This window comes from Apiospora aurea (genome assembly GCF_038362705.1).
Source record: "Apiospora aurea strain CBS 24483 chromosome Unknown utg000004l_segment0_segment0, whole genome shotgun sequence".
Lineage (NCBI taxonomy): Eukaryota > Fungi > Ascomycota > Sordariomycetes > Amphisphaeriales > Apiosporaceae > Apiospora > Apiospora aurea.
Window position 1 is genome coordinate 2215782 of NW_027117391.1, and position 21903 is coordinate 2237684.

General features: G+C 52.3%; 6 protein-coding genes across 6 annotated transcripts; 2 read left to right on the top strand and 4 right to left on the bottom strand.

Annotated features, from left to right (window-relative positions):
- Nucleotides 1–2300: 2300 nt before the first annotated feature.
- On the bottom strand, nucleotides 2301–5735 carry PG986_005475 (uncharacterized protein; the record flags this gene model as incomplete). The annotated part of the gene is made up of 1 exon (XM_066841697.1): nucleotides 2301–5735. One exon carries the CDS (start codon nucleotides 5733–5735, stop codon nucleotides 2301–2303), a length of 3435 nt encoding a protein of 1144 aa, XP_066701559.1.
- Nucleotides 5736–6247: 512 nt separating this feature from the next.
- On the top strand, nucleotides 6248–6858 carry PG986_005476 (mitosis protein DIM1-domain-containing protein; the record flags this gene model as incomplete). The annotated part of the gene is made up of 3 exons (XM_066841698.1): nucleotides 6248–6295; nucleotides 6402–6573; nucleotides 6650–6858. The coding sequence occupies 3 exons, from the start codon at nucleotides 6248–6250 to the stop codon at nucleotides 6856–6858; spliced, it is 429 nt and encodes a 142-aa protein (XP_066701560.1).
- Nucleotides 6859–7834: 976 nt separating this feature from the next.
- Nucleotides 7835–8662, bottom strand: PG986_005477 (uncharacterized protein; the record flags this gene model as incomplete). The annotated part of the gene is made up of 1 exon (XM_066841699.1): nucleotides 7835–8662. The coding sequence occupies one exon, from the start codon at nucleotides 8660–8662 to the stop codon at nucleotides 7835–7837; it is 828 nt and encodes a 275-aa protein (XP_066701561.1).
- Nucleotides 8663–8669: 7 nt separating this feature from the next.
- PG986_005478 (cell morphogenesis N-terminal-domain-containing protein) lies at nucleotides 8670–14795 on the bottom strand (the record flags this gene model as incomplete). Its single annotated transcript, XM_066841700.1, has 1 exon — nucleotides 8670–14795. One exon carries the CDS (start codon nucleotides 14793–14795, stop codon nucleotides 8670–8672), a length of 6126 nt encoding a protein of 2041 aa, XP_066701562.1.
- A 334-nt stretch (nucleotides 14796–15129) lies between these two features.
- On the bottom strand, nucleotides 15130–15809 carry PG986_005479 (cell morphogenesis N-terminal-domain-containing protein; the record flags this gene model as incomplete). The annotated part of the gene is made up of 2 exons (XM_066841701.1): nucleotides 15130–15460; nucleotides 15547–15809. The coding sequence occupies 2 exons, from the start codon at nucleotides 15807–15809 to the stop codon at nucleotides 15130–15132; spliced, it is 594 nt and encodes a 197-aa protein (XP_066701563.1).
- Nucleotides 15810–19011: 3202 nt separating this feature from the next.
- On the top strand, nucleotides 19012–21205 carry PG986_005480 (NADPH-cytochrome P450 reductase; the record flags this gene model as incomplete). The annotated part of the gene is made up of 3 exons (XM_066841702.1): nucleotides 19012–20796; nucleotides 20853–21131; nucleotides 21188–21205. 3 exons carry the CDS (start codon nucleotides 19012–19014, stop codon nucleotides 21203–21205), a joined length of 2082 nt encoding a protein of 693 aa, XP_066701564.1.
- Nucleotides 21206–21903: the final 698 nt, after the last annotated feature.

A 21903-nucleotide genomic window follows, 5' to 3' on the forward strand; every position in this document is an offset into this window, starting at 1 on the left:
GTACATCCCAAGAATAGAGCGTGACAGCGCTTGTGTGCAGCCTAGGACCTGGTATGCATCATTTCTGGGGCACAGCTTACGAATCTACCCCATGTGCGTACGTTGCCATGGCTTTCCTTTTCTTGTCTTTTTCCCGGCCAGGCCATCCCTACCCCGGGGGACCCGGTTTTCGCAGAGCTCGTTGATGCCGATCTCAAACCATTGTTACAAGATATTCGGTTGATACAGATCACCCACGGCCAGCTTGGGCGTCGTCACAAGTACTTGGGGACCGCCAAAGTCTGCTGTTTAGCTGATGCAGCACCAGCCGGAAATGCAGGGGCCAGGAGGGAGGGGAAACAAAATACTACCCAAGATGGAAGTTGGAACAGGCCTTGGTGCTGGCTTGGGGGCGCGGGCAGCGGGCAGTCAAAGCAGTACGCGGGACTTGCCAGCCAGCCTCGATCAGGCCCCCTTCAGAACCCCTTGAGCGAGCAGATCCCCGAATCCGGACTGGCGAATCGCCTTGCGTTGCCTAGGTCTGCACAGAAGAAGTCGAATGAGGCGTGGGTGACAGTGGCTTGCTGATCGCGAGGGGGGGTACCTAACCAGAGGTCAATCGACAAACCACTGGAGGAGAGGCTTCGTAGGCTTTTGTTGCATGTTCCAGCCGGCAATTTTTCTTTTTTGGCAGTTGCTTCTTCCGGAACATTTGGCGCTTAGGGGTCCGGCCGCGAGGTGGCTACTTGTTGTAGATCGCTCGGTCGCTAGTCAGTCCCAACGGCTGATGGGATGTCAACTAATCTACGCCTCACAAACGACCGCCCTGTTGGTTGTTGGTTGTTGGTGGTGTTATGGTAGCCGACGACCAGGCCACCGATCCGTTTCGCCTTTAGGCGCTTAGCCGCAGGTCACTGGCCAGCGAGGCCGAATAAGGTTTTTTGCGTAGGTACTATTTCAAGTACACGGTTGAAGTGCTCGTTCGTATGCATCTATCAAAATAGGGAAGCCCGCCCTTCACAGTAAGGGCTGCTGCAGTTTAAACTTTGCAGGCCGAGTCTGAGACAAATACGCCCCGTACAGCACACACACTCCCAATCGAAGGGAAAACGAAGGGACCCAAAGGAACCCAAAGGGACCCAAGGAACCCAAAGGGACCCAAAGGAATCCAAAGGGGACATGAAACACGCTTCCGGGCGCGCTCGCTGTCTTTGGCCGTCTGCCATCTGCCATCTGAAACGAGAGATCAGGCCTACGTGACGCGGATATAAGTGGAGACGACAACCGTTTCGTCATACAGTATGGATACCAGATGCGTCCTTCCAGCTGCCATGTGCTTGCATGCCCAGACCAGAAGCGACTCCAACAAGACACCGCACTCCTAAAGTGTACCGCCAAATAACAGCCTGCTTTCAACCAGCCACGTTGAAGCCCATAAACGCTCAAATAAAATGTTAAAATTTATAGTAATATTTTAAGGGCGCTTCAAAATATATCCATAAATTTTTTATTTTATAAAGCTTTAGTTAAGGTGACTTATTCGTCGTGAGATTATAGCCGGCTGAGTGTGCGACTTTGAGAGCAGTGCGGTGTTTTGATGGAGTCGCTTCTGCCCAGACGCCCGCCTGTTCTGCCTTTTCTGGGCAGCAGTCTGCCGTCCACACTGTCCACTGAGCAGCAGGCGTCGTATGTTGTCCCACTGGTCCCTTATTCGGATCATCGGGTGGCTTTTGTAGATCGCTTCCTGGCGATTCGTAATGCTGCTTGGCATTTCTCCGCCCTTCTCTTTCTCAATCAAGAGAGGGAGAGAAATAGAAATATCTCTGTAAAGTCAGCGCCTGCCGCAATTGGCATTCTTCGGCTTCAGAAGTCTCTCATTGATGGCCGTCGCAGTTCCTAGCTACCTAGAATGTGCGCTACCTCACTACATTATGTAGTTGTATCCCTACCCTAGGTTCTTGGAGACTTCCTTCGTCTATAATTGGGTAACAACTTTTAATAGTACCTGAAAACTTAACCTTTACACTCTCGTCAGATTTACAATCATCTCGGAGACTACGAGAAATTGCACATTGGAAGCGGTAGCTGCGTGACAGAAGTGCAGTGTACGTGCATCTTGGAGAGCGCGAATTTGACGCAACTACGGGCCCCGAGGAGTTCCACAGAAAGAATACCCCAGTTTGGAATATCTGGATCTACAACTCCACGGGATATGTTCAAGTTACTCCGTAATGAATGTCGCAATTTCCCCGTGGCACGCTTCTCTAAACTGTGGGTATTCCATTTCAAACTGCGCACTATCCTCTCAATCTAGATTCTTCTTACAATGCTTGCTCGAGGTCTTTTCCCGAGTATTTGGCCCAGCCTTCAAGTCGTCCCGCGCTGCAGGTCGTACATAGTCGCTTAGCCAGGGCCCTGCACACAGCACCATCCGTATGACTGGTGAACCCTTGTGCCGATAGCCAACTCACACCACCGAACCGAGTCACCAGCGTATCGCTTCCTCCTTCCACTGTCGTACCCCGGTAGATGATCCGCAGTATTTGGGTCCGAAGATTCGGCCCCATGTAAGGGTTGGACATGAGTACCAAAACTCGTTCGAACACCTTCCTCTTGTGGAAGACTGCCACATCAGCAGGACCCCGGAGGGAGTCTAACAGATAGGAAAGAAGCCAGCTCAGCTCGGTGTAGTAAGCTTCGTCAGCCGTAGGCCCCTCGTGTAAGATCTCCTGAACCATCGGCACCTTATCGAGATCCCAAATGGGTCCGCGGGTGAGAAATGTGTTGAGTTTCGGGTACAGGGCATGCGTCGGGCTCTTCAAGATGTCAAGCGCGCGACAGACGAAGGCCAGGATGGTATTAGGCATGGTGCCTTCCCCAATGACCAACTTGGCCGTCTCGGCCAGCTCCGAAAGTAGAAGCCAGACCTGTTCGTTCTCCTCGTAGCTTGATTCCTTGACCTTTAGTGCGATCTTGGTCAAGCTGGTCAGAGCCTCCTTGCGAATACTGGGGTGCTCAGACGCCAGGAGCCAGACGACCGATGCTGTGTAGCCTTCTTCAACCAGCTCTTCCGCTGTTTTGGATGACCAGTTCATCAAGGCATTGTTGTCTTTGCTAGCTTTGACGGGCACATGAAGCAGCTGCTCAAGCTGTTCCTCCTCGGCCCGACCCGTCTCGCTGTGGTTGGCCTCGGCTTGCCCATTCGTAGCAGGGACCTCGTCAACCTCCATGTCATCCGAGATCTGGAGGTCTGGCAGGGAAAGACTCTTCAGTGCCTCTGTCTCCCCGAATGCTTCCTTGAACTTGTGTAGCACATCCTTGAGCAACTCCTCCGCTATGCCTGCATCCCTTGAAAATCCGAGATAATCAGACAGGAAAACAGCGAGACCCGTAAGACCTTCACCCTTGGCCATCGAGGATACCGCGAAAGGTAGCTGCTCCACCATGGTGCTCATTAAAGGTGTTATAGACAGGGTTCCCAGTGCTTTTTCTTCAGTTGCATGCTTCGATCTCCATTCCATGATGAGTTCTTGGTACTTGATCGGGGATCTGGCGCACCGCTCCACGCAGTTGTCCAGGAAAGCCCAAATACCGGAATCAATGTGCCCCTGCTTCCTGAGGGCATCCATCAATGGTTCAAGGCCTGATCCCCGCGACTTTCCTGTGACGAGGCCATGCGATTCGGCGACAAACTGCAATGTGCTGGTCGACTTTGCGGCAAACATTCCCTGGGTGTTTTCGGTGAAGAGCCGTAACAAGGTCATGAAGGGCGAGTGTTGGAAATTTTTGCCGTGGGAGAACCATCTCATACCAGGCGAGTACTCGGCGATCGCAGAGATGTTCTCGAGTTCTAGCAGCCGCAGCGAACGAGCCTGTTTCTCTTCTTCCGAGACTTCGAAATTCTTGATAGCAGTAGATAATAACGAAGAGAAGTCAAACTTGGCCGCTAATGCAACTTGAGGAATCACCTCATGGTACAGCAGGAGGCATCGCGTCACTGCTACTCGTTGTAGAAGGTCGTCCTCAGACAAAGCACGATAAGCACTTACGATGATGTCTTTCAAGTTAGGTACGCGCCGGCAGAACTCCTCGACGAGCCGGCGGGCAGCATCCTTCCAAAGCGGACTCGATGAAAGAGCGGCCTGTCTGTGCATCTCCAACACAGCTGCGAGTTTTTCTAGAGATATTACGAGCAATCGAACCGCAAAAAAGGATATGAGTTTCGAGTTCTGCGTGAGGGTCAAACAGCGGGATATCGTCTTCGCATCCAGTGGTAGTGGGAGTATATTGCCAAGGACCACTGAGGTAGGGGGCGGTAGTTTGGCGTACTCTTTAGGATGGCCAAAGAATGGCGGAATGTGCAGGCGTATGGTGTTAAAGATGAGTGTAGAGTAGCCGATCCAAGTCGCGGACAACTTTGGTTCAAATCCAAATGCTCTTTTGTTGGTGTAGTAGTTTGCCACGAGCTCAGGGCAAGCTGTGAATATTGCAGTAAGCAGTTCGTTCTGCTTAAGACTTGACCATGGCCGGAGCGTCTGAATAAACTCGGCAAGCAATGTATTGCGTACGGGCACCTCATCGTGAAACTTGTCTATCCAAGGCACACTTTCCAGGCCCGGCTCGTTGACATCATCAGAATCGGAGCTGATGATAGCATTGGGATCGACTCCGTCTGGGTAATAGCCACTTTGAGGTCGTATTATACCGGCCGCTGTGGTCGTGCAAGCTGCGATTAAGAAGGTGTGGGCTGCTTGTTGAACCTCTTGATCAACATCTGCCGCCGATGGCCCCTGATGATATGTATAAAGTGAAGATATCCGGATCAGCGATTGCGCATTGAGAAGTCGGATCTTCACATCTTTGGGCAATTTCGAATCCAGCACAACAGAGTCTCTCAACGTATGGAGGATCTCCAAAATGAGGTAAGAAGGGTCTTCCCTGAGTTCTCGCATCAGAGCGGCCACAATATCCTTCTGGTATAGAAACTCTTTCTTGGCCTCGACCTGGAGAAACTTGAGACAGCTCATGAATACTCTGACGGCATTAGTTCTGATAGAAGGTCGCTGGGGATCCTCCGCACCTTCACCGAGATAGCGGAGGCCCATATTCCTCGCCAATGACTTTAAGGTAAAGTTTCTTGCTCGGAATGTCGGTGCGGCAAGGGCGCCGCCATCAAGACAGATTATCTCCCTGACCAGTCGCAAAGTCGGCGATATGACGAAGTCCCTCCCCTTTTGTGCTGATAGGTTCTTGGCCAGAAGCTCTTGTTGGCGTTTCTGGAGAATGGTACGTGCAATGCCCAGACCGGTCGGGACAAGCTCCACATGGTCTGATATCACCCTCAAGAGCAGGGCAAGGACGACAACGACTGCTGACATGACGTTCTCATTGTCCAATTGGGCCGCCAGGCTCCATGTTTCCATGACGTCAGGGAGATAGACGGGTACCTCGTCCTCAAACTCCCTGGGTTTAGTCAGATCCAGGTACTGTGTGAGAATGTCCAACCGGGCGCCGCGGTTGTCTTGTTTGTCGTTCACAATGCCATCGAGGAGTTCCTTGAACGACTGAAGGCCGTGGCGGGAATTGCGCAAGTCTTGCTCAAACGTCAAGAGATGGTGAAGCTGTCTGGCTGTGTGAACCTCTTCCGAGGTGGGCGCCTCGTGAACGACATTGCGCTTCCTCTTGGGAGGCCTTGTTGTATCTGTAGGGTCGGCATTAGGCGCATCGCGACCGAGATTCCTCTTCCGTTTCATCATCTTTTCTAAGGCTTAGAGAATCAACCGGATGGAAGTACAAGACGTATAACGGCTGTTCTTGCAGCGTTTTCTTATGTCCAAGATGCAGCAATCCTATAGCCGCGCCGGGAGCCCTTTCACAGGGACAAAATTGTGGCGGAATGAGGGCGATTTGCTGTATATGCAGCATGGATCTCTTCAAATTGCAGTTTCGCTGCACTTTTTCCCATGAGGTTCCGTATCATACAGGAATTAAAGCGAGATGGACCATCCCCACAGAAAAGTTGAAGGCCTCGTACTAATTCTGCCGGCAGGTGCTTTTGATTGCAGATAGAGCGGCTGACCGACTTCTATTACTGGACTAGTCGCTCCTGATAGGTACTTGCGGCAGGAGTGGCCCCACCTTAGGTACTTCCCGCTTCCACTACACCCCACACTTGCACCAGTCAAACTCCAAACTCCAGACATCGTGGGATCTTCTCTCCGCCTTCGCGCCTCCCGAGTCAGTACGCAAACGTCTTATCGATTTCACCATGTCGTTCGTGCTTCCGCATCTCAAGACGGGATGGCATGTGGACCAGGTAAGCAGCTCCCCCGCTTGTCGCAGAGACCGTGTCTTTTTGCACGGGAATACGATATGCGGTCTATTGCCTGGACGAGCCATGCTAACGTCAAGCGCTGCACCAGGCCATCCTTTCGGAAGAAGATCGCCTCGTTTTGATTCGATTCGGCAGAGACTGGGATCCCGACTGCATGAGGCAGGACGAGATGCTCTACAAGATCGCCAACGCCGTCTCCAACTTTTGCGTCATCTACCTGTGTGACATCGACCAAGTACCAGATTTCAACCAGATGTATGGTAAGTACTACAGCGCCAAGGCATTCCGTCCATCTTCCCGCAGGCCACGTACTGATCAAACGGCGCAATCAAATAGAACTGTACGACGCCTGCACTATCATGTTCTTCTTCCGTAACAAGCACATTATGGTCGACTGCGGAACCGGAAACAACAACAAGATCAACTGGGTTCTCGAAGACAAGCAAGAACTCATCGACATCACCGAGACTGTCTACAAGGGCGCCAAGAAGGGCCGTGGTTTGGTCGTCAGTCCCAAAGACTACTCTACCCGATACCGATACTAGCCTTTGCCTCGCCATCCTATTATACCAATCATCATAGATGGTTGCTTGCCCCGATCCGAACTTGATTTCTTCTAGCTGGTGCGGACACGGCACAGGAAAACGACGAGCGGACATGCCATTCTCGCTGATACGGAAACAGGGAGAACTCACGGCTGACGGGATAGGAGTCTTGCGCTTGGGCTTAGACATGCTGCTTTTAGGGTTCGTCACACAAACAATCAGAATATCTTATGAACACAAATGATGCTAATACTTCTTTCCAAAGATTGCGCGTGAACCCCCCAGGTACCCATCCCCTATTCTACTGTGATGACTGACCCGCCAGCCCTGCTGTATCAAGTTCATGACGGTGCACCGTCTATTGGGCTGACACTGCCATTTGATGCCCCTAGTGCATGCACAAACTGCTAACCATGTTATTGGATACCAACTCATGCGGGATCATTTTGTGTAGGTGTAAAAAATGATATATCCACATATACAGTTTTATGAATCCAACAGGCCATTGTTTTGGGGTTTCTGGCTCGGCCTCCTAGAAGTCGTTTGCAGGTAGCGGCAAACGTGCGAGTAGTGGTTGATATGATATCAACAGTTCATGCATTCGCTGTTACGTGAATTGTCCGTTTGATGAATTGCTATAATACGCCTTCCAGTCAGACCATATACAGCGTATACAGAGTATCTTGGGTATCGTCTCTAACGATACGCATACACACGCAAACATGTAGATGCATAAACCTTGAATTTCAAGTGATATGATGGCTACAAAGTTGACCAGCTGTCTCTCAGCAACAACCGAACGCGCCAAGCCGAAGATAGTATCAATCGCGACTCGTTATTACATAAGTATATCTTCCCACCACGTATTCATTCCGTGTTTTGTAAAATTATGTGTCATTCATTACCATGTCCATCTTCCCACACCATCCGCCCGGCCTCTCCCCATCCTGTTCCTATACAGAGTGTGTCTATGTGATCACAACATGTCGCCCGGCGAATCCGGCGACTTCATCAGATAGCTGTTGGGCACCTTGGGCACTTGAGGGCTTGAGATCTGGCCGAGCTGCTGCGTGCGGAAGAGGTCGCGTTGGCGCTCGGCCTCGCGCGAGCGCCCGCCCGTGAGGCGGCGCATGTGGCTGCGTGTGGCCTGCTTGACGGGGCGGATCATGGATTCGAGAAAGAAGTTGCCGTTCTCGCCTGCTGCCCCTAACGCGCCACCACCGCCGGCTCCGGCACCCGAATACTGATTACCGCCGCTGCCGCTGCCGCTAACACTGCCGGCACTACCGCTACCAGCCAGGGTCGCAGCGTCATCGACGTCCGAGAAGACATCCTCGGTCAGCTCGTCGTCCGACGTGAACGAGTCGCCCATCTGCGGGGTATAGCTCGCGGGCGCCGAGGGTGACGTGATGGAGCGGTTATGCAAGGGCGGACGGACAATGGTGGTCGTCATCAGATTCCCGGAGTTCTGATTGTTGGCGGCGATGCTGAATGCGCCAGGGTTCATGGTATTGGCACTGCTGGGCATGTCCCGCGGGGAGAAGCCAGCTGGCGGCGGACGGTCGACGAAGCCGTTTTGGAACGACGTATTACTGCTGGCTTGGTGGAGAATGGGCAGGATCTGCTCATCGTAGAGCTGAGTGGTGCTTTCGTAGCCTTCGGGCGAAAACTCAGTAATGGTGCGTGATGAACGGCCCTCGCTTGGCGGGCTCTGAGACAAGTCGTCGAAGAAGTCGTCAAGGCTGTCGAGCCTCGTGACCAGGTCCGCTCCCGATGGACCCTCATTTCGAACATCATCAGACATCATGGTATCACTGCGATCCGGCACCTGGAAGTAGCCGTAGGGGGAAATCGTCATTGTGGAATTCGACCTCGGGAGTGGGGGTAGGCTCAGTCGGTGTTCCGTTCTCCTCATCGGACTGGCAAACATAGAAGGCAGCATGTATGTTGGCGCGCGTAATGTCCGTTTTCTTAGCAGGTATAGGGACGGCCCATCCAGACTCTTCGGGTATACCAAACAGACTCTGAGTTCGTTCGTATTCTTTGCGGACGGCCTTCGAAGACGCCCTTGTCATGCTCATCCGGAGGTGATGCTTGTCCATAGAAGATCCCGACATGGTCATGATGCTGCCCAAAACCTCGAGGGCTTCCATACAGTACTCGCTCTGAAGCAGACGCAGAAGCGGAGAAATTAGGTCTGAACCGTGCCCGGCAATCTCGGGTTTCCTCATTTCCGTCTCGGGGATGACGACGCTCAGGATCCGCATGGTCATGATCTTTACTGGCGGTATGCTATTGGTCAGGAATCCCATCAGCATGACAAGCATGCTGACATCCAGTCGTGGTAAGTAGACGTCACGAAGGGCATAGAACAACTGCCAAAGGAAGTCATGGCTGCTGCTGTACCCGCAGCTCATGAATCCATCTAGAGCAGCACAGATGGACTGAAAGCCCTGGGCCTCAGCAACTGCAAATAGGATATCCGCGGACTGCATGATATCGTCGGGCAGTGTGTCCAGGTCCTGCTCCAGGGCCTCCAAGAAACGAGGAAAGTTAGCAAGGGTGGTGAAAAACAGACGATCATCCATCCCGATCAAGTGATCGCTCGGCAACTGCACCAATTTGTCCAACGTCTTCAGAGTTGGCTCGAGGCATATTGATGATCGCAGTCCCTTGTAGAGTAGGTTCTGCAACCCTTCGAAAGAGCCATCCCACCGTGGGGGTTGTCCCTCCGCCAAAATACGGCGAACGTTTGGATCATAGAAGTCAAGTTTCTCCAGGAACTCGTTGAGCATATCCACTGCTTCAAGGAACTCCCTCTCATTGATGGATTCCAAGCAAGCACATGTGGTCCAAAACAGCTGAGGCAAAGCTAAGAGCTTCTCGTTGTCCAACTTGACGATGAGCGTTTTCAGTGTTGTCAGAATTTCCATGGAGAAAGTTTGGATTTCGGAGTCTTCGTCTGCGATGGTGTTGGATAGTCTTGCGAGCATGTCTCCCAGCATCAGCTGATCCATCGACGTCAAGATACATCGGAAAATCTGGAATGAACGGCAGGCCAGATGCCGCACAGGGCATGAGGTAGCCCACGTTAGAGAGAGGCGGCTCCATGATTCTTTAATTCCAGGAAATGTGATTTCGAAGGTTTTCACAACCTGGGCAGTGAGATACTCCATGCTTTGCGGCACACTCTTCTCACGATCAACGACTTTTCCGTTGTTGTCTTCGTAGTTCCAAACCACGGTGCGGTCGTGGCGACGAATGGCATCGATTAGGTTTTCGATGGACTCTTTCGTCTCCTTGGGTGCAGCATCATCCATTTTCGAGATAACGAGTTCGTGGATAAGGTGAACCAGCATCTCTCGGGCTTGCTCCTGGACAAGCGGCGTGTAGTGATCCCACAGAACTGTGACGACCTGCAACAGGACCGGCAGGTTGTCGGCGGTGACCTGTACCGGGGATACCATTAGGTCCACGAGCAGGATTAGAGCCAGTTGCCCAAGAGAAAACCCAGCTTGTTTGGTGCCAACCGGAAGGGCCTCGGCAAGATCAGCACAATACGGCAATTGGTTAACATCCGGGGGTGGTGGTACGGCTTCTCGTTTCTCGTTGGGAACCATGGCCTTGGGTGTAATCTGCATCAGCAGAAACTCCACTACTTTGATACCTGGTGCACTTGGAGCGCTTGACAAGAAGACCACTATCTGCTTGGCGTATTCGACAAAGTTCTGTTCCCGCCTTTCGAGGCAGAGAGAGATGATGAAGTCCATAACGAGTCGAACATTGCCGGGATGCGGACCAGTCGCCAGCGCCTGCCACAAGGCTTGGACTTCGTTGTGTAAAGCTGCGCTGGATTTGATTGTGATCTCCAGCAAATTGGCAAGAAGTACATATGAGCTGGCTACAGGGCCCCCGTTGGGATCGATCTTGAGCTCAATGGTTTGGATCCAGGGCAAGATCACTGCTACCACGTTACGCTGGGCCCCTGCCTGTAGGCTTTTGAAATAAAGCGTGAACTCGGAAAATATATGGAACGCGAGCTCTGGATGTTGCTTCGCAAGCCGCTTTGAAATTTCGAATTGGGCCAGTTTATACACGGCCTTCGTTTTGTCGGATATGCTGATATCGAAATCCTGGATCTTCGAGGTACGCCCGGCCTGTTGCCGTTCTTCAAGAGCTCGCAGCACGCGTGCTGATTTGGACCGGATTTCGCTCGCATCATTACCAAGTGTGAAAAGGCATAGCCCGAGAAGTCTCCAGAAAGGCGACGGATAGTCAGTGTGCTGTAGAAGGACCTCGGTCACGACGGCGAAATAGCTCTCGAGCACTTTTGAAACGTCAGCCAGATAGCAGCGTGCGATGCAGTGCTCAAGTAAATATGAGTGTTCCACTTGGTTGAAAACGATCAGGTTCTTCAGAGCACGCCGCCCGATAAGGTTCAGACGGTCACTCCCTGAGTTGAAGATGGTCTCAACCCATGCGAGCATGCGTCGTATGTCAAACGACAAATTCACGCCACTTTCAGTGGTGACGCTGATAGGACCGGCGCAAAGCGCCGCCATAGCGCTTAGAGCCGCAGTCCTCAGATTTCTTTTCTCGATCTCCATCGCCGCAGACAGCGTTCCTCGCTCACCAACCGACTGTTGATCGATCATGGATTGCCTCATTGTATCTTCCCTCTGTCGAATTTGTGGCTGGTTCGGAGAAAAACCGCACCAGTCTTCCATCAGGGCAAAAGAGGACTTGCGAGCCTCGAAAGTCAACCATCGGGAGGGATCTCTAGCTCGGTTGATCCCCTCGAATAGTTCCTCCATGAGACCGCAATAGTGACGCCGCAGCTGCTGAAATTCCCAGTCCATCTGTACCTCACCGTCCATAAGGAACAACTTGAGATCTTTCGTATATGCAGTGAGATTACTCAGGATCCAGTCATCATTGTAAACTTCGGGCTCTTTGAGGAAATGAGAGGTGAGCTTGTAGACATGGGTGAGTTCCGTTCGCAGTAAATCCATCTTGCGGTTTCGACGAGGGCCGCTGTTAGTGCGCTGGTGAATCCGGGCCCGGGCTTCATCGTTGCATCTCGCGACCTGACCAGCCAGTTCTTCTAGCAGCGTGCGGTATATATTGATGTTGATGGAACCCATAGCCAGTACGACAGCGTCGCGGACCGAAGCTGACGACACCTGTAGCAAAGGGATCAAATACTTGAATAGGATCCGGGCAGAGATGATCTTGTCAGAAGACTTTGATCCTTTCCGTACGTGTTGGTTGCCCTGCACGAGGCCAGGTTGAGCGGTGCCAGTGTCAACTAGTGTCGTGCAAGCGAATGTAAGATACAGCTTGAACTGCTCAACAAGAACATCTGGTTGTGTCACCGGCGTTCTTGTATTGTATCGAGCACTTCCAGGTTCAGAGCCATAGTAGAGTCCTCGGGTGGGTTCCGACATAATCACAATGCCTTTGTACATTTGAAGTATTCGGTTGCAGACCAGATCGCGACCAATGGTAACTGTAAAGGGGCACCGATCATACGCGATGCGGATGAGGTTGGGGAAGATCTTGAACCATAGTGTAGTGTCGTAAGAGACGTCACTTGTGCAGAGCTCAATCAGAGCACCCCGGTTGTTGCCATTCTGCTTGCCGCGTTGCAGGCGGCTCCGTTCTGCTACCGACAGCAACTCATCTTTGAAGCTCATGACTTGCTCGGAATCATTCTCGAGGATGTCAATCAGGCGCTGGTTTTCCCTTTCGAGCGCACTCTCTTTGCCCAGTGCGGTGTCAAATTCTGTAATGAGTCGAAGAACTGTGACCGCGAAGTATCTCACTCTCCGTGATTGAGAACAGAGGAAGAACAGGCCGCGTGCTTCAACATGCTCGACTTCGGCCCAGATACTTGACAGATCCAACTTCATCCCCCTTTTATCAGTGAGGTTGCCTTCGTTGGGGCCAGATGCTGCTTCCCGTGTCTTTTCTCTTATCTCATCTCTCCAAATCTGTAGAAGCTCAACATATAGTCGCAAGGTGTTCTCAATATGACCAGGCCCCAGCATCCCTCCATCAGACATTGTGGAATATCGGTCATCAAAATTGAAGATGAAACGGGCGAATCCCATGGTTACCTGATTTGCATGGGATTGCCGGGCGATTGACTTGAGTGATTGGGCGGAAGACTCAGCAATGTTGGTTTGCACATGGGCGGTTCCCGTGCATAGAAGGTTGATGAGAGGGTTAAACGGGATATCGCTGGAGAGACAGCGAGGCAGTGCTTGTACAGCAACATGGAGAAGCTCATAGAACGCTTGTTTCTGCTCAGCAGGGCTTTGATGGTCTTCTCGCCTCGTGAAGTTGAATGTTTCGGCAATCGGTGTCTTGGGACCTGGACTGTTGAATTTCTCATCCAGAGCGGCTTGTCCACCAAATGTGTTGTCGCATATTATGGTGATCTTGCCCAGGATCTCCGAGAACTTTTTGTAGTACTCTCTCGCCACGTCGCTCAACGCATCGAGCCGGACGAGCTTGGAAAGCGAATCGTCCTGGGTCAGTGCAGGTGTTCCATTAAGGGGAAGCTGCTGTGTTGAGACAGCTGAAGGCGAGCTTGGAGCGGCTCTATCTGAAGGAGGCGGTGGTGCGAACTCGAGTGGGAACGGAGGGCGACCATCTTCACCCTTCTCCAGGTCAGACACGACCACTAGAAATGCTCTTATGCCAATGACTATCCTGTCCGGGTCAAGTTGCTCGACCTTCAGATCCTTATTTGAGTTGAATAGATCCGCATTGATTAAGGGGAAAATGATGTTCTTCAAGCAGTACTCCGTATGCTTGTACCCGATTATCCTGATTATCTGGATGAGGGGACCCGACACAGCCGTGTCAGCAGGCGTGAAAGTTCGCTTGGTAGGCGGTATCACGAGTTTCATGACTTCATCTAGTTTTCGGGCAACGCCAGCCAGGGCGTCGTTACTCCGATAAAGGTAGGTCCACAGGAGTCTCGAAATGACTTGGAGGCACAACGGACGCATGGCCCGGTCTTTCAATCGGGGTTGCAAGGGTAGAACAAGCTGCAACCACTGCGAACTTGACGTTTCAGGGGGTGAGACGCAGACCATGGTAGCCGTCAAGGGAAATGCGAATTGCCAATGACGGGGTTTGACGAACATCTGCGCCAAGCGAGGTGTAGTGTTACTGATGACTTCTCCCCATTTGGGATGGGTGAAATGGCTATTGCTTGCTTTGGCGGCGATTGGCAAGAGGAGGGTATCCAAGACTTGACAGAAGGCTGATTTGACCTTTTGGCCATGCGATTTAGCAAAGAGTCTTCCCAGCGAAACCAGAAAATCGCACGATTGCTCCCAGGCAAGGTCGTTCTCAATATTGATGCGCAAGTGTTTCATTCCCCCTAACACCAGCTCCATCTGACCTTCAGGGTCTTTGGCCGTGGTAGGACTTCTGGCTGTATATTCCTGGAGCGAACGATCGAGATCGACGATGAATCTATCTGTAACACTGACGAAATTGATCTCACTCATGACCCCTAGAAGCTGAGCAAACAGGTTCCAGTTGGCCAACTTCAACGGGGACACGAAAAGCTGTTCAATGTCGGCAATCTTGAGTTGGCCAAAGATGATGCTTTCGAGTTTGTCTTCCATCTCGACCGTGATGGAGCTGAGACTACTTTGACTGATAACCTCCAAGAGAACACGACAGAGTATATAGATTGATACGATAGACCGACGCTCGGCTTGAGCCACATACTCTTGCTTCGCCGCAAGCGAGGTTGGGCTATTTGCTGCCCCTGCCTCTGAAGCTGACGCGTTCGCAGTGATGACTTGCACCGGCTCGGTGTTGCGCCTCAGGAGGGGGCGTTGGTAGGGGCGCCTCTTGACTGCTGGAGCTGCTGCCTTGCTTCGCTGGCGGATTCGCTCTTGTGTTTCCTCCATAGCATAATCAGGTCGATCAGAGGTTTGGGCCTCTGTTTTGCGATGTGCCCAAGGGCGACAATGAACTGGTCAAAAGCCGGGTCTGCTCCGGGGCCGCAGATTTGCTCAATTTGCGGTTCAGGGTCAAATGGAACAGTGATGCACTCATTCAGCTTCTCTTCAGCGAGCGCGATGAACTTGTCAGGAGTTAGCATGCGTATATCGAGTGCACAGGGTGATTTCCCAACTCACGTGTGTGAATAGAACATGCAAGGCATACTCGCCCACGGTTTTCTGTTCGTTGTGATGCCGCGAAGAATGTGATGGGTGGTGGGAATGGTCTCGTCGCGACCTGCTATGGATGCGCTCTACCCTCCTCTGCGTAAGTGTCCCCGAATTGCTTTCGGTCGTTGATGGGGTCCTCTCTAACGTGGGATGCATGCTGGTGTTCGCGGTTGAGCCGGACAAGGCTGTTGGCGGTCGGGAAGCCATGGTCGCATCCGCCTCCGTTCGAGCCGTCCCATGCGGTTCCGTTCTTTCGTTCAATAACCCAACGCCAGCGGCGGCAATCACCTGTGGGCTCAATGGACTCGAGGACGTGCTGGCCAAACTTCCATTCCTCGAGTGTTGGAACCCATGAACGATGGAAGTCTGCCGGTGGTGCCCATATGCCGTCGCCTTCGAGTCTATCACTCGTTCCAGTATACCAGCGAAACCTTGACGCGAACCGGCTGAGGTCGGAAGCCGTGGCGAGGCGATCGGGCCGGCGGACGGTGGCGGGGACTCTGGGATGCCGGCGAGCCCAATAGACTGGCTCTTGTCGAAGGAGGACTCCCGAGAATGCGAGGCCGAACGGCTAGCGGGAGGCTCTAGAGATAAAGGCAGAGGTCGTATGGTGTTCTCCCAGCTGTCATCCTCGTCGAGGACGTTGAGCCGCGATGTCGAACGAGGAGAGTGCCTCGGTGGATCTTGGCTAAGTTCTGCGAGCGCCTGCGACGGAGCTACAAATACCGACGACGATGTCAGTAACGGCATCGAATACAGTAACTGCCTCTCCAAACACCTGATTCTAGACGGTTCACCCCTCTCTTGTGAAACACGACGTTTGTGCGGTCAGGAAGCTTGGTGGCCGCCAAAGGCTGTTCCGCGCGCTCAGATTGGGGCGCGACGCCGGCCGCAAGCTTGTGTTTCGACTGATCAGGGTGGACGCTACAAGGGGTACGGACGGGGTACGGACGGGGGTACGGCCAGGATGGAGAGGAAAAGGGCCGTAATTGAAGGTTGGGCAGGTATGGGAACCATTGAACACACTCACACCTCATTATCATGTCATATATAAACCATGCCCCATGATCTCTCTTATCGCATCAGGGCCGGTATGGGCGGTGTTTGCTGCATCTAATTTGATGAATTGGGCTGGACGGACAATATCGAGGGCTATGATGTAAATTTACTGTACGGAGGGAGAATTAAATTGAGCATGCCCCAATGCCCCCGGGGCGTACTCCATCCCCGTCCTTTTTTTTTTTCCCCTCCCCTCTGTTGTCTCTTGTAACCTAGCGAGGGAGGTTGCGCGCTATGGCATTTTCGAGCCTCGTGCTTCTTCAGTCCCTAGCGAACGAGTCGCTAATGTCATCCCGCTGCCCCGTCACAAATTTGGGCGCAAAGGGCATGCAAGGTACGAGGCAATGACCTATCAGGTTTACATACGCCGGTCATGTTGCTGTGCTTGTTCGCTCGACATTGGGCTGCCAACAGGCCGCGAAGGGATTCTGCAACCAAAGCCACATGCGGATCGAAAGACTAGCAGCCAAATCGGTGTGCGGAAGACAAGTCTCGCTGATCCCAAAGCCTAATCTGCTGTTCATAGTTGCAATTCAAGCTATATGCATGGCTCCGTGTCAGGGAGACTGAGACCAGCCGCACATTATGCCGCGACATACACTTTGAGTCGATCCAGCTTAAATGCACCCAATACAGGCAAATTTTATCCAGGTGTTAGGTGCGACTTGTGATCCTGCCGCTGAACTGGCTGTTTGTAAGTCTGGCGAGACAGTGAGACCAAATGGCCATGCTACGGAGTGCAGCACCTTTTAATGTACATGTAGGTAGCAGGCGTTGGCATCAGGTAGGCAGGTAGGTAGGTAGGTACTGTACATCTACAAGTTCTGACCCGGCATTTGATTTACTTCCTTGGGCAAAGCCATTTACGTTTACCTAGCGTGGCATGCTCAGGTACATTCCTACTCCGTACATGTCGATAGATAGGTAAGTACACTCAGGTTGGTCGCGACTATACTTTAGCTGTTTTTCTCTGTTAATAACCATGAACTGGCATCCTTCTGGCGAAAGGACAATAATCGGGTTACCTCAGTTAGTTGCACTGCATTACTATAGTATAAGGAGCGCGAGATGTAGGACTCCTCAAGGAAGATGTACCATCATGGCGCCGACCGACGTATTCGGGACTGCCGCTTAACGAATTCGGAAGTTTCTTAAGCGGGTTGATTGGCTGCATTAAGGTCACTTGGGGCAAGCCCACGCCCGATGATTAGGTAATCTTGCTTAACAGGAAGATACATACATCAACGGCAGACCTCCCTCAACCATCGCCTCGATTGATCGGATCTGGTCTGTACCAGCAGAAGAGAAGATTGGAACTTACCAGAGATTCGGGTATCGACAAAAGCTTCTGGCCCGGCCGCCTGCATCTACGTCAACCTTATGATGTTCGATGATGGCTACATACATACTTCTCGAGTCAGTAAGATTGTGGACAATAAATGCCCCTCGTGCATATGGAAATTTGCACATACAGGTATGGGTAGGCGGCTTCGACAGCTACCGGTCCCGGCATGAGTGAGCATGCACAGGTGGCCCCTATCACCAATGTACCTACCAGTTGGCATGATGCGCCTCCAAAGTGAATCACGGGAACTGCAGCATTTGGGATTCTGCCCTGCAGTGCAGTCAGCACCAGCACCAGCACCAGTAATGTCAACTTGGTCGAAAGACCGGATACAGGTGCCAGATCTCTGGCTACTTGCACATATGAAGACACTCGGTCCCCGACGGACGGGAACTCGAGCAGCCGGGCGTGGATAAGAAACATGACGGGTCAGGCCGGGCCAAGTGTTAGTGTCCTGCAAGTGGCATGATACAGTGCTTGGTGACTGTACCAATAGAAAGCCCACGTACGGAGGGGGGAGACGTGCTCAGGCAGAATAATCTTAGCTGGTAATTGGAACCAGAACTATTTGTTCGAGCCGTCATCATCCTGCATACAGTGAGAGGCTACCAGTCCACTTGATAGTTTGTTTGTACGGGGGAAAAGAAACATCGATGTACCGATCGCATAGCAGAGATGTGAGCCGATACACGGCCTCCCGCAGTCCAAGTCCGTGAGAGGGAAAGACCCTCCTCCTCCATTGTTATCATATGCAATCGAATCCTTCCACAGGTTTCTTCCCATTCCACCATCTTACGTCCAAACCTGACATCCCTTATTCCGTATCCCCTCTACATACATACCCAACCCTGTGGTCTTCCTGGAGCAGCGTTTTGCGGGGTTCTCTATGTATGTACTCTCGATACAACACGGCTGCCGAGTGGAGTAATTTCGGACTGGACAGCGTGGTCAAATCGCACATGCACACTATCCCCGGGCAAAGTACCCAGCAAGCAAGCCACCCCCAAATCTGAGGCGACGGGAAACAACCAGCGAGCGAGCGCGCGAGCACACACCCAAACACCCACGCACCCGCACCCACGCAGCTACCCACTCACACTGCACCACACTGCAAAATCAGTGCTCACCTTTTCAAACGAGGTGCATGACCTAGGCTAGGTCCTGCCTTACCTGGGCCCGACTACGGGGTGGATTATTTCCCGCCGGGAACTTTCGAGAGATCGACTTAGGTTACCCTTTTGTCCCTGCTTACGACCACACTTTCCCAACCCCAACCCGCACTCAATTACTGTCCTCCACCAGCAAACATCTAGGGAGGCTCACACCTAACGATTTGCTTCGTTTGGGTGACTTCAAAGTCGTGCTCTGTGACACTTTTGGGCCGGGCTAGAGGAAGACGAGCGGCTCAACTTCTCTCTCCACCGTAATCGCATACAGTATACGCCCAGTGCATCGCCACTATTACCAACGTGGCCCGCCACTGCTAGCGACTACTTCGGGTTCCTCCCGCTTCCCTACGAGGCTTCTGTGAAAGTAGGCAACACCATCATGGCGACCCAACTCGACACTCTGGACATTGTTGTCCTGTCCGTCATCTTACTGGCCACTGCCGCCTATTTCACCAAGGGCAAACTGTGGGGTGTCACCAAAGATCCCTATGCCAACTCGTTCGCCAACACCAACGGCTTGAAAGCTGGCAAGACGCGAAACATTATCGAGAAGATCGAGGAAGCCGGCAAGAACTGCATCATCTTCTATGGCTCCCAAACCGGTACTGCTGAGGACTACGCCTCAAGATTGGCCAAAGAGGGCAAGAGCCGTTTCGGGCTCGAGACTATGGTAGCTGACCTCGAGGATTATGATTACGACAACCTCGACCAGCTCCCGGAAGACAAAGTCGTCTTTTTTGTTCTCGCTACTTACGGCGAAGGCGAACCCACTGATAATGCAGTCGATTTCTACGAATTCATTACTGGCGAAGACGTCTCCTTTTCCGAGTCGGCCGACCCGCCTCTGGGCACCTTGAAGTATGTCACATTCGGCCTGGGCAACAACACCTACGAACACTACAACTCTATGGTCCGTAACGTCGACAAGGCTTTGACGAAGCTTGGGGCCCACCGAATTGGCGATGCTGGCGAGGGCGATGACGGTGCTGGTACAATGGAGGAGGATTTCCTAGCCTGGAAGGAGCCCATGTGGGCCGCTCTTGCGAAGAAGATGGGACTGGAGGAGCGAGAGGCGCAGTACGAGCCCATCTTCGGCATCGTCGAGCGTGAAGGTCTTACCAAAGAGTCGCAAGAAGTTTACGTTGGCGAACCCAATAAGATGCACCTCGAGGGCGCAGCTCGCGGGCCCTTCAATGCCCACAATCCCTACATCGCACCCATCGTCGAATCCAAGGAGATCTTCAACGTCAAGGATCGCAACTGCCTGCACATGGAAGTCGACATCAGTGGCTCGAACTTATCCTACCAGACTGGTGACCACATCGCCATCTGGCCCACAAACGCTGGGCGAGAGGTTGACTACTTCCTGGATATCCTTGGTCTCACCGAGAAACGGGACACTGTTGTTAGCGTCAAAGCTCTTGAGCCCACAGCCAAAGTCCCCTTCCCGACCCCTACAACCTTTGATGCCATTGCACGATACCACATGGAAATCTGTGCTCCCATCTCTCGTCAGTTTGTTGCCACTCTTGCTGCTTTCGCCCCCGACGAGTCCTCCAAGGCAGAGATGACAAAGCTCGGGCAAGATAAGGACTACTTCCATGAAAAGGTCAGCAAGTATCACTACAACCTCGCCGGTCTTTTGCGCACCGTTGGCGGTGGCCAGAGGTGGAGCAATGTGCCTTTCTCTGCTTTCATCGAAGGCCTGACCAAATTGCAACCCCGATACTACTCCATCTCTTCGTCTTCTGCTGTGCAGCCCAAGAAAATATCCATCACAGCCGTGGTTGAGTCTCAATTGATCCCTGGACGCGCCGATCCCTTCCAAGGTGTGGCTACCAATTATCTGCTTGCTCTCAAGCAGAAGCAGAATGGCGAGCCGAACCCCAAGCCATATGGCCTGACGTACGAGATCTGCGGTCCTCGCAACAAGTACGATGGCATCCATGTGCCGGTACACGTGCGTCACTCTAACTTTAAGCTTCCATCGGACCCGTCTAAGCCTATCATCATGATTGGCCCCGGAACAGGTGTTGCGCCTTTCCGAGGTTTCGTGCAAGAACGTGCCAAACAGGCCGAGGATGGCGAAAGCGTGGGCAAGACTTTACTCTTTTTCGGTTGCCGGAAGCGAAGCGAGGACTTCATGTATGAGTCCGAATGGGAGGTAAGTCAATCGTCGTCTCTTCTACTTTACTCAGCCGCTCACATCCATCATTGTAGGAACGTAAGAGGGCCCTGGGCGATGCCTTTGAGATGCCCATTGCTTTCTCGAGAGATGGTCCCAAGAAGGTCTACGTCCAACATCTTCTCAAGGAGCGCTCAAAGGAGATCAACGAGCTGCTTGAGAAGAAGGCTTACGTCTATGTGTGCGGTGATGCCGCAAACATGGCACGTGAGGTCAACACAGTCCTCGCCCAGATTATCTCGGAGCAACGAGGCATTCCTGAGGCCAAGGCCGAGGAGATTGTGAAGAACATGAGGGCATCCAACCAATACCAGGTACGTCAAACCAAGTGCTTCGTGTGGAGGCAGCACCTGCTAACCTTTTACTTCAGGAGGATGTTTGGTCATAATGGAGCTGGCCTGAACTGGGCAAGATTTTGGCGGGGGTGTAGGGGGTTCATGCATGGCTCCGGTGTTACCTGGCTGCGCGCCATGGCCGGTTCGTCGTAATCGAAGCAATAGCGCTACTTGATCATGGGAGGCGCAAATGGATTATGCGGTTCTGGAACGAAGATATAGAATCGAAGGAGGGGCCTCGTATAAATCTGATACGACGATATAGCAGTAGACGATTGTTTTGACGTCTTGTAATGGACATGGCAATGTTTAGAACGATTGTATTTTCTTGCACACGGTTTTTTTTTATACCAATAATATATCCATGTCCCGGGACACTCGCAACCCCCAGCAAAATGACACCATCACGGAATATTGGGTTGATCGCAACACTGAACGGTTGGGACTGGGTACCACGCCCACCTAAACCTAAAGTAAACCATGACTGGACTAGGTTCCGTTCCCAGGCCTTGAGGGGTCCTGGCCTGTAGTGCCTGTGGTGGGGTCACCACCGTCCAGTACTTTACTTGACTATTTACTGACTTGACCTAACTAACTGCTAACCTACTATTAGTCACTAATAAATACATACATACACCTGGGCACCGTGCTAGAACATTAAAGAAAGCTAATAAGTAAGCATTACGGCGTCTGTGCAGTTTTCCAGCTCTTGGCCACCAACCCTGTAAGCTTGATTGGAAGGGGGAGAAAA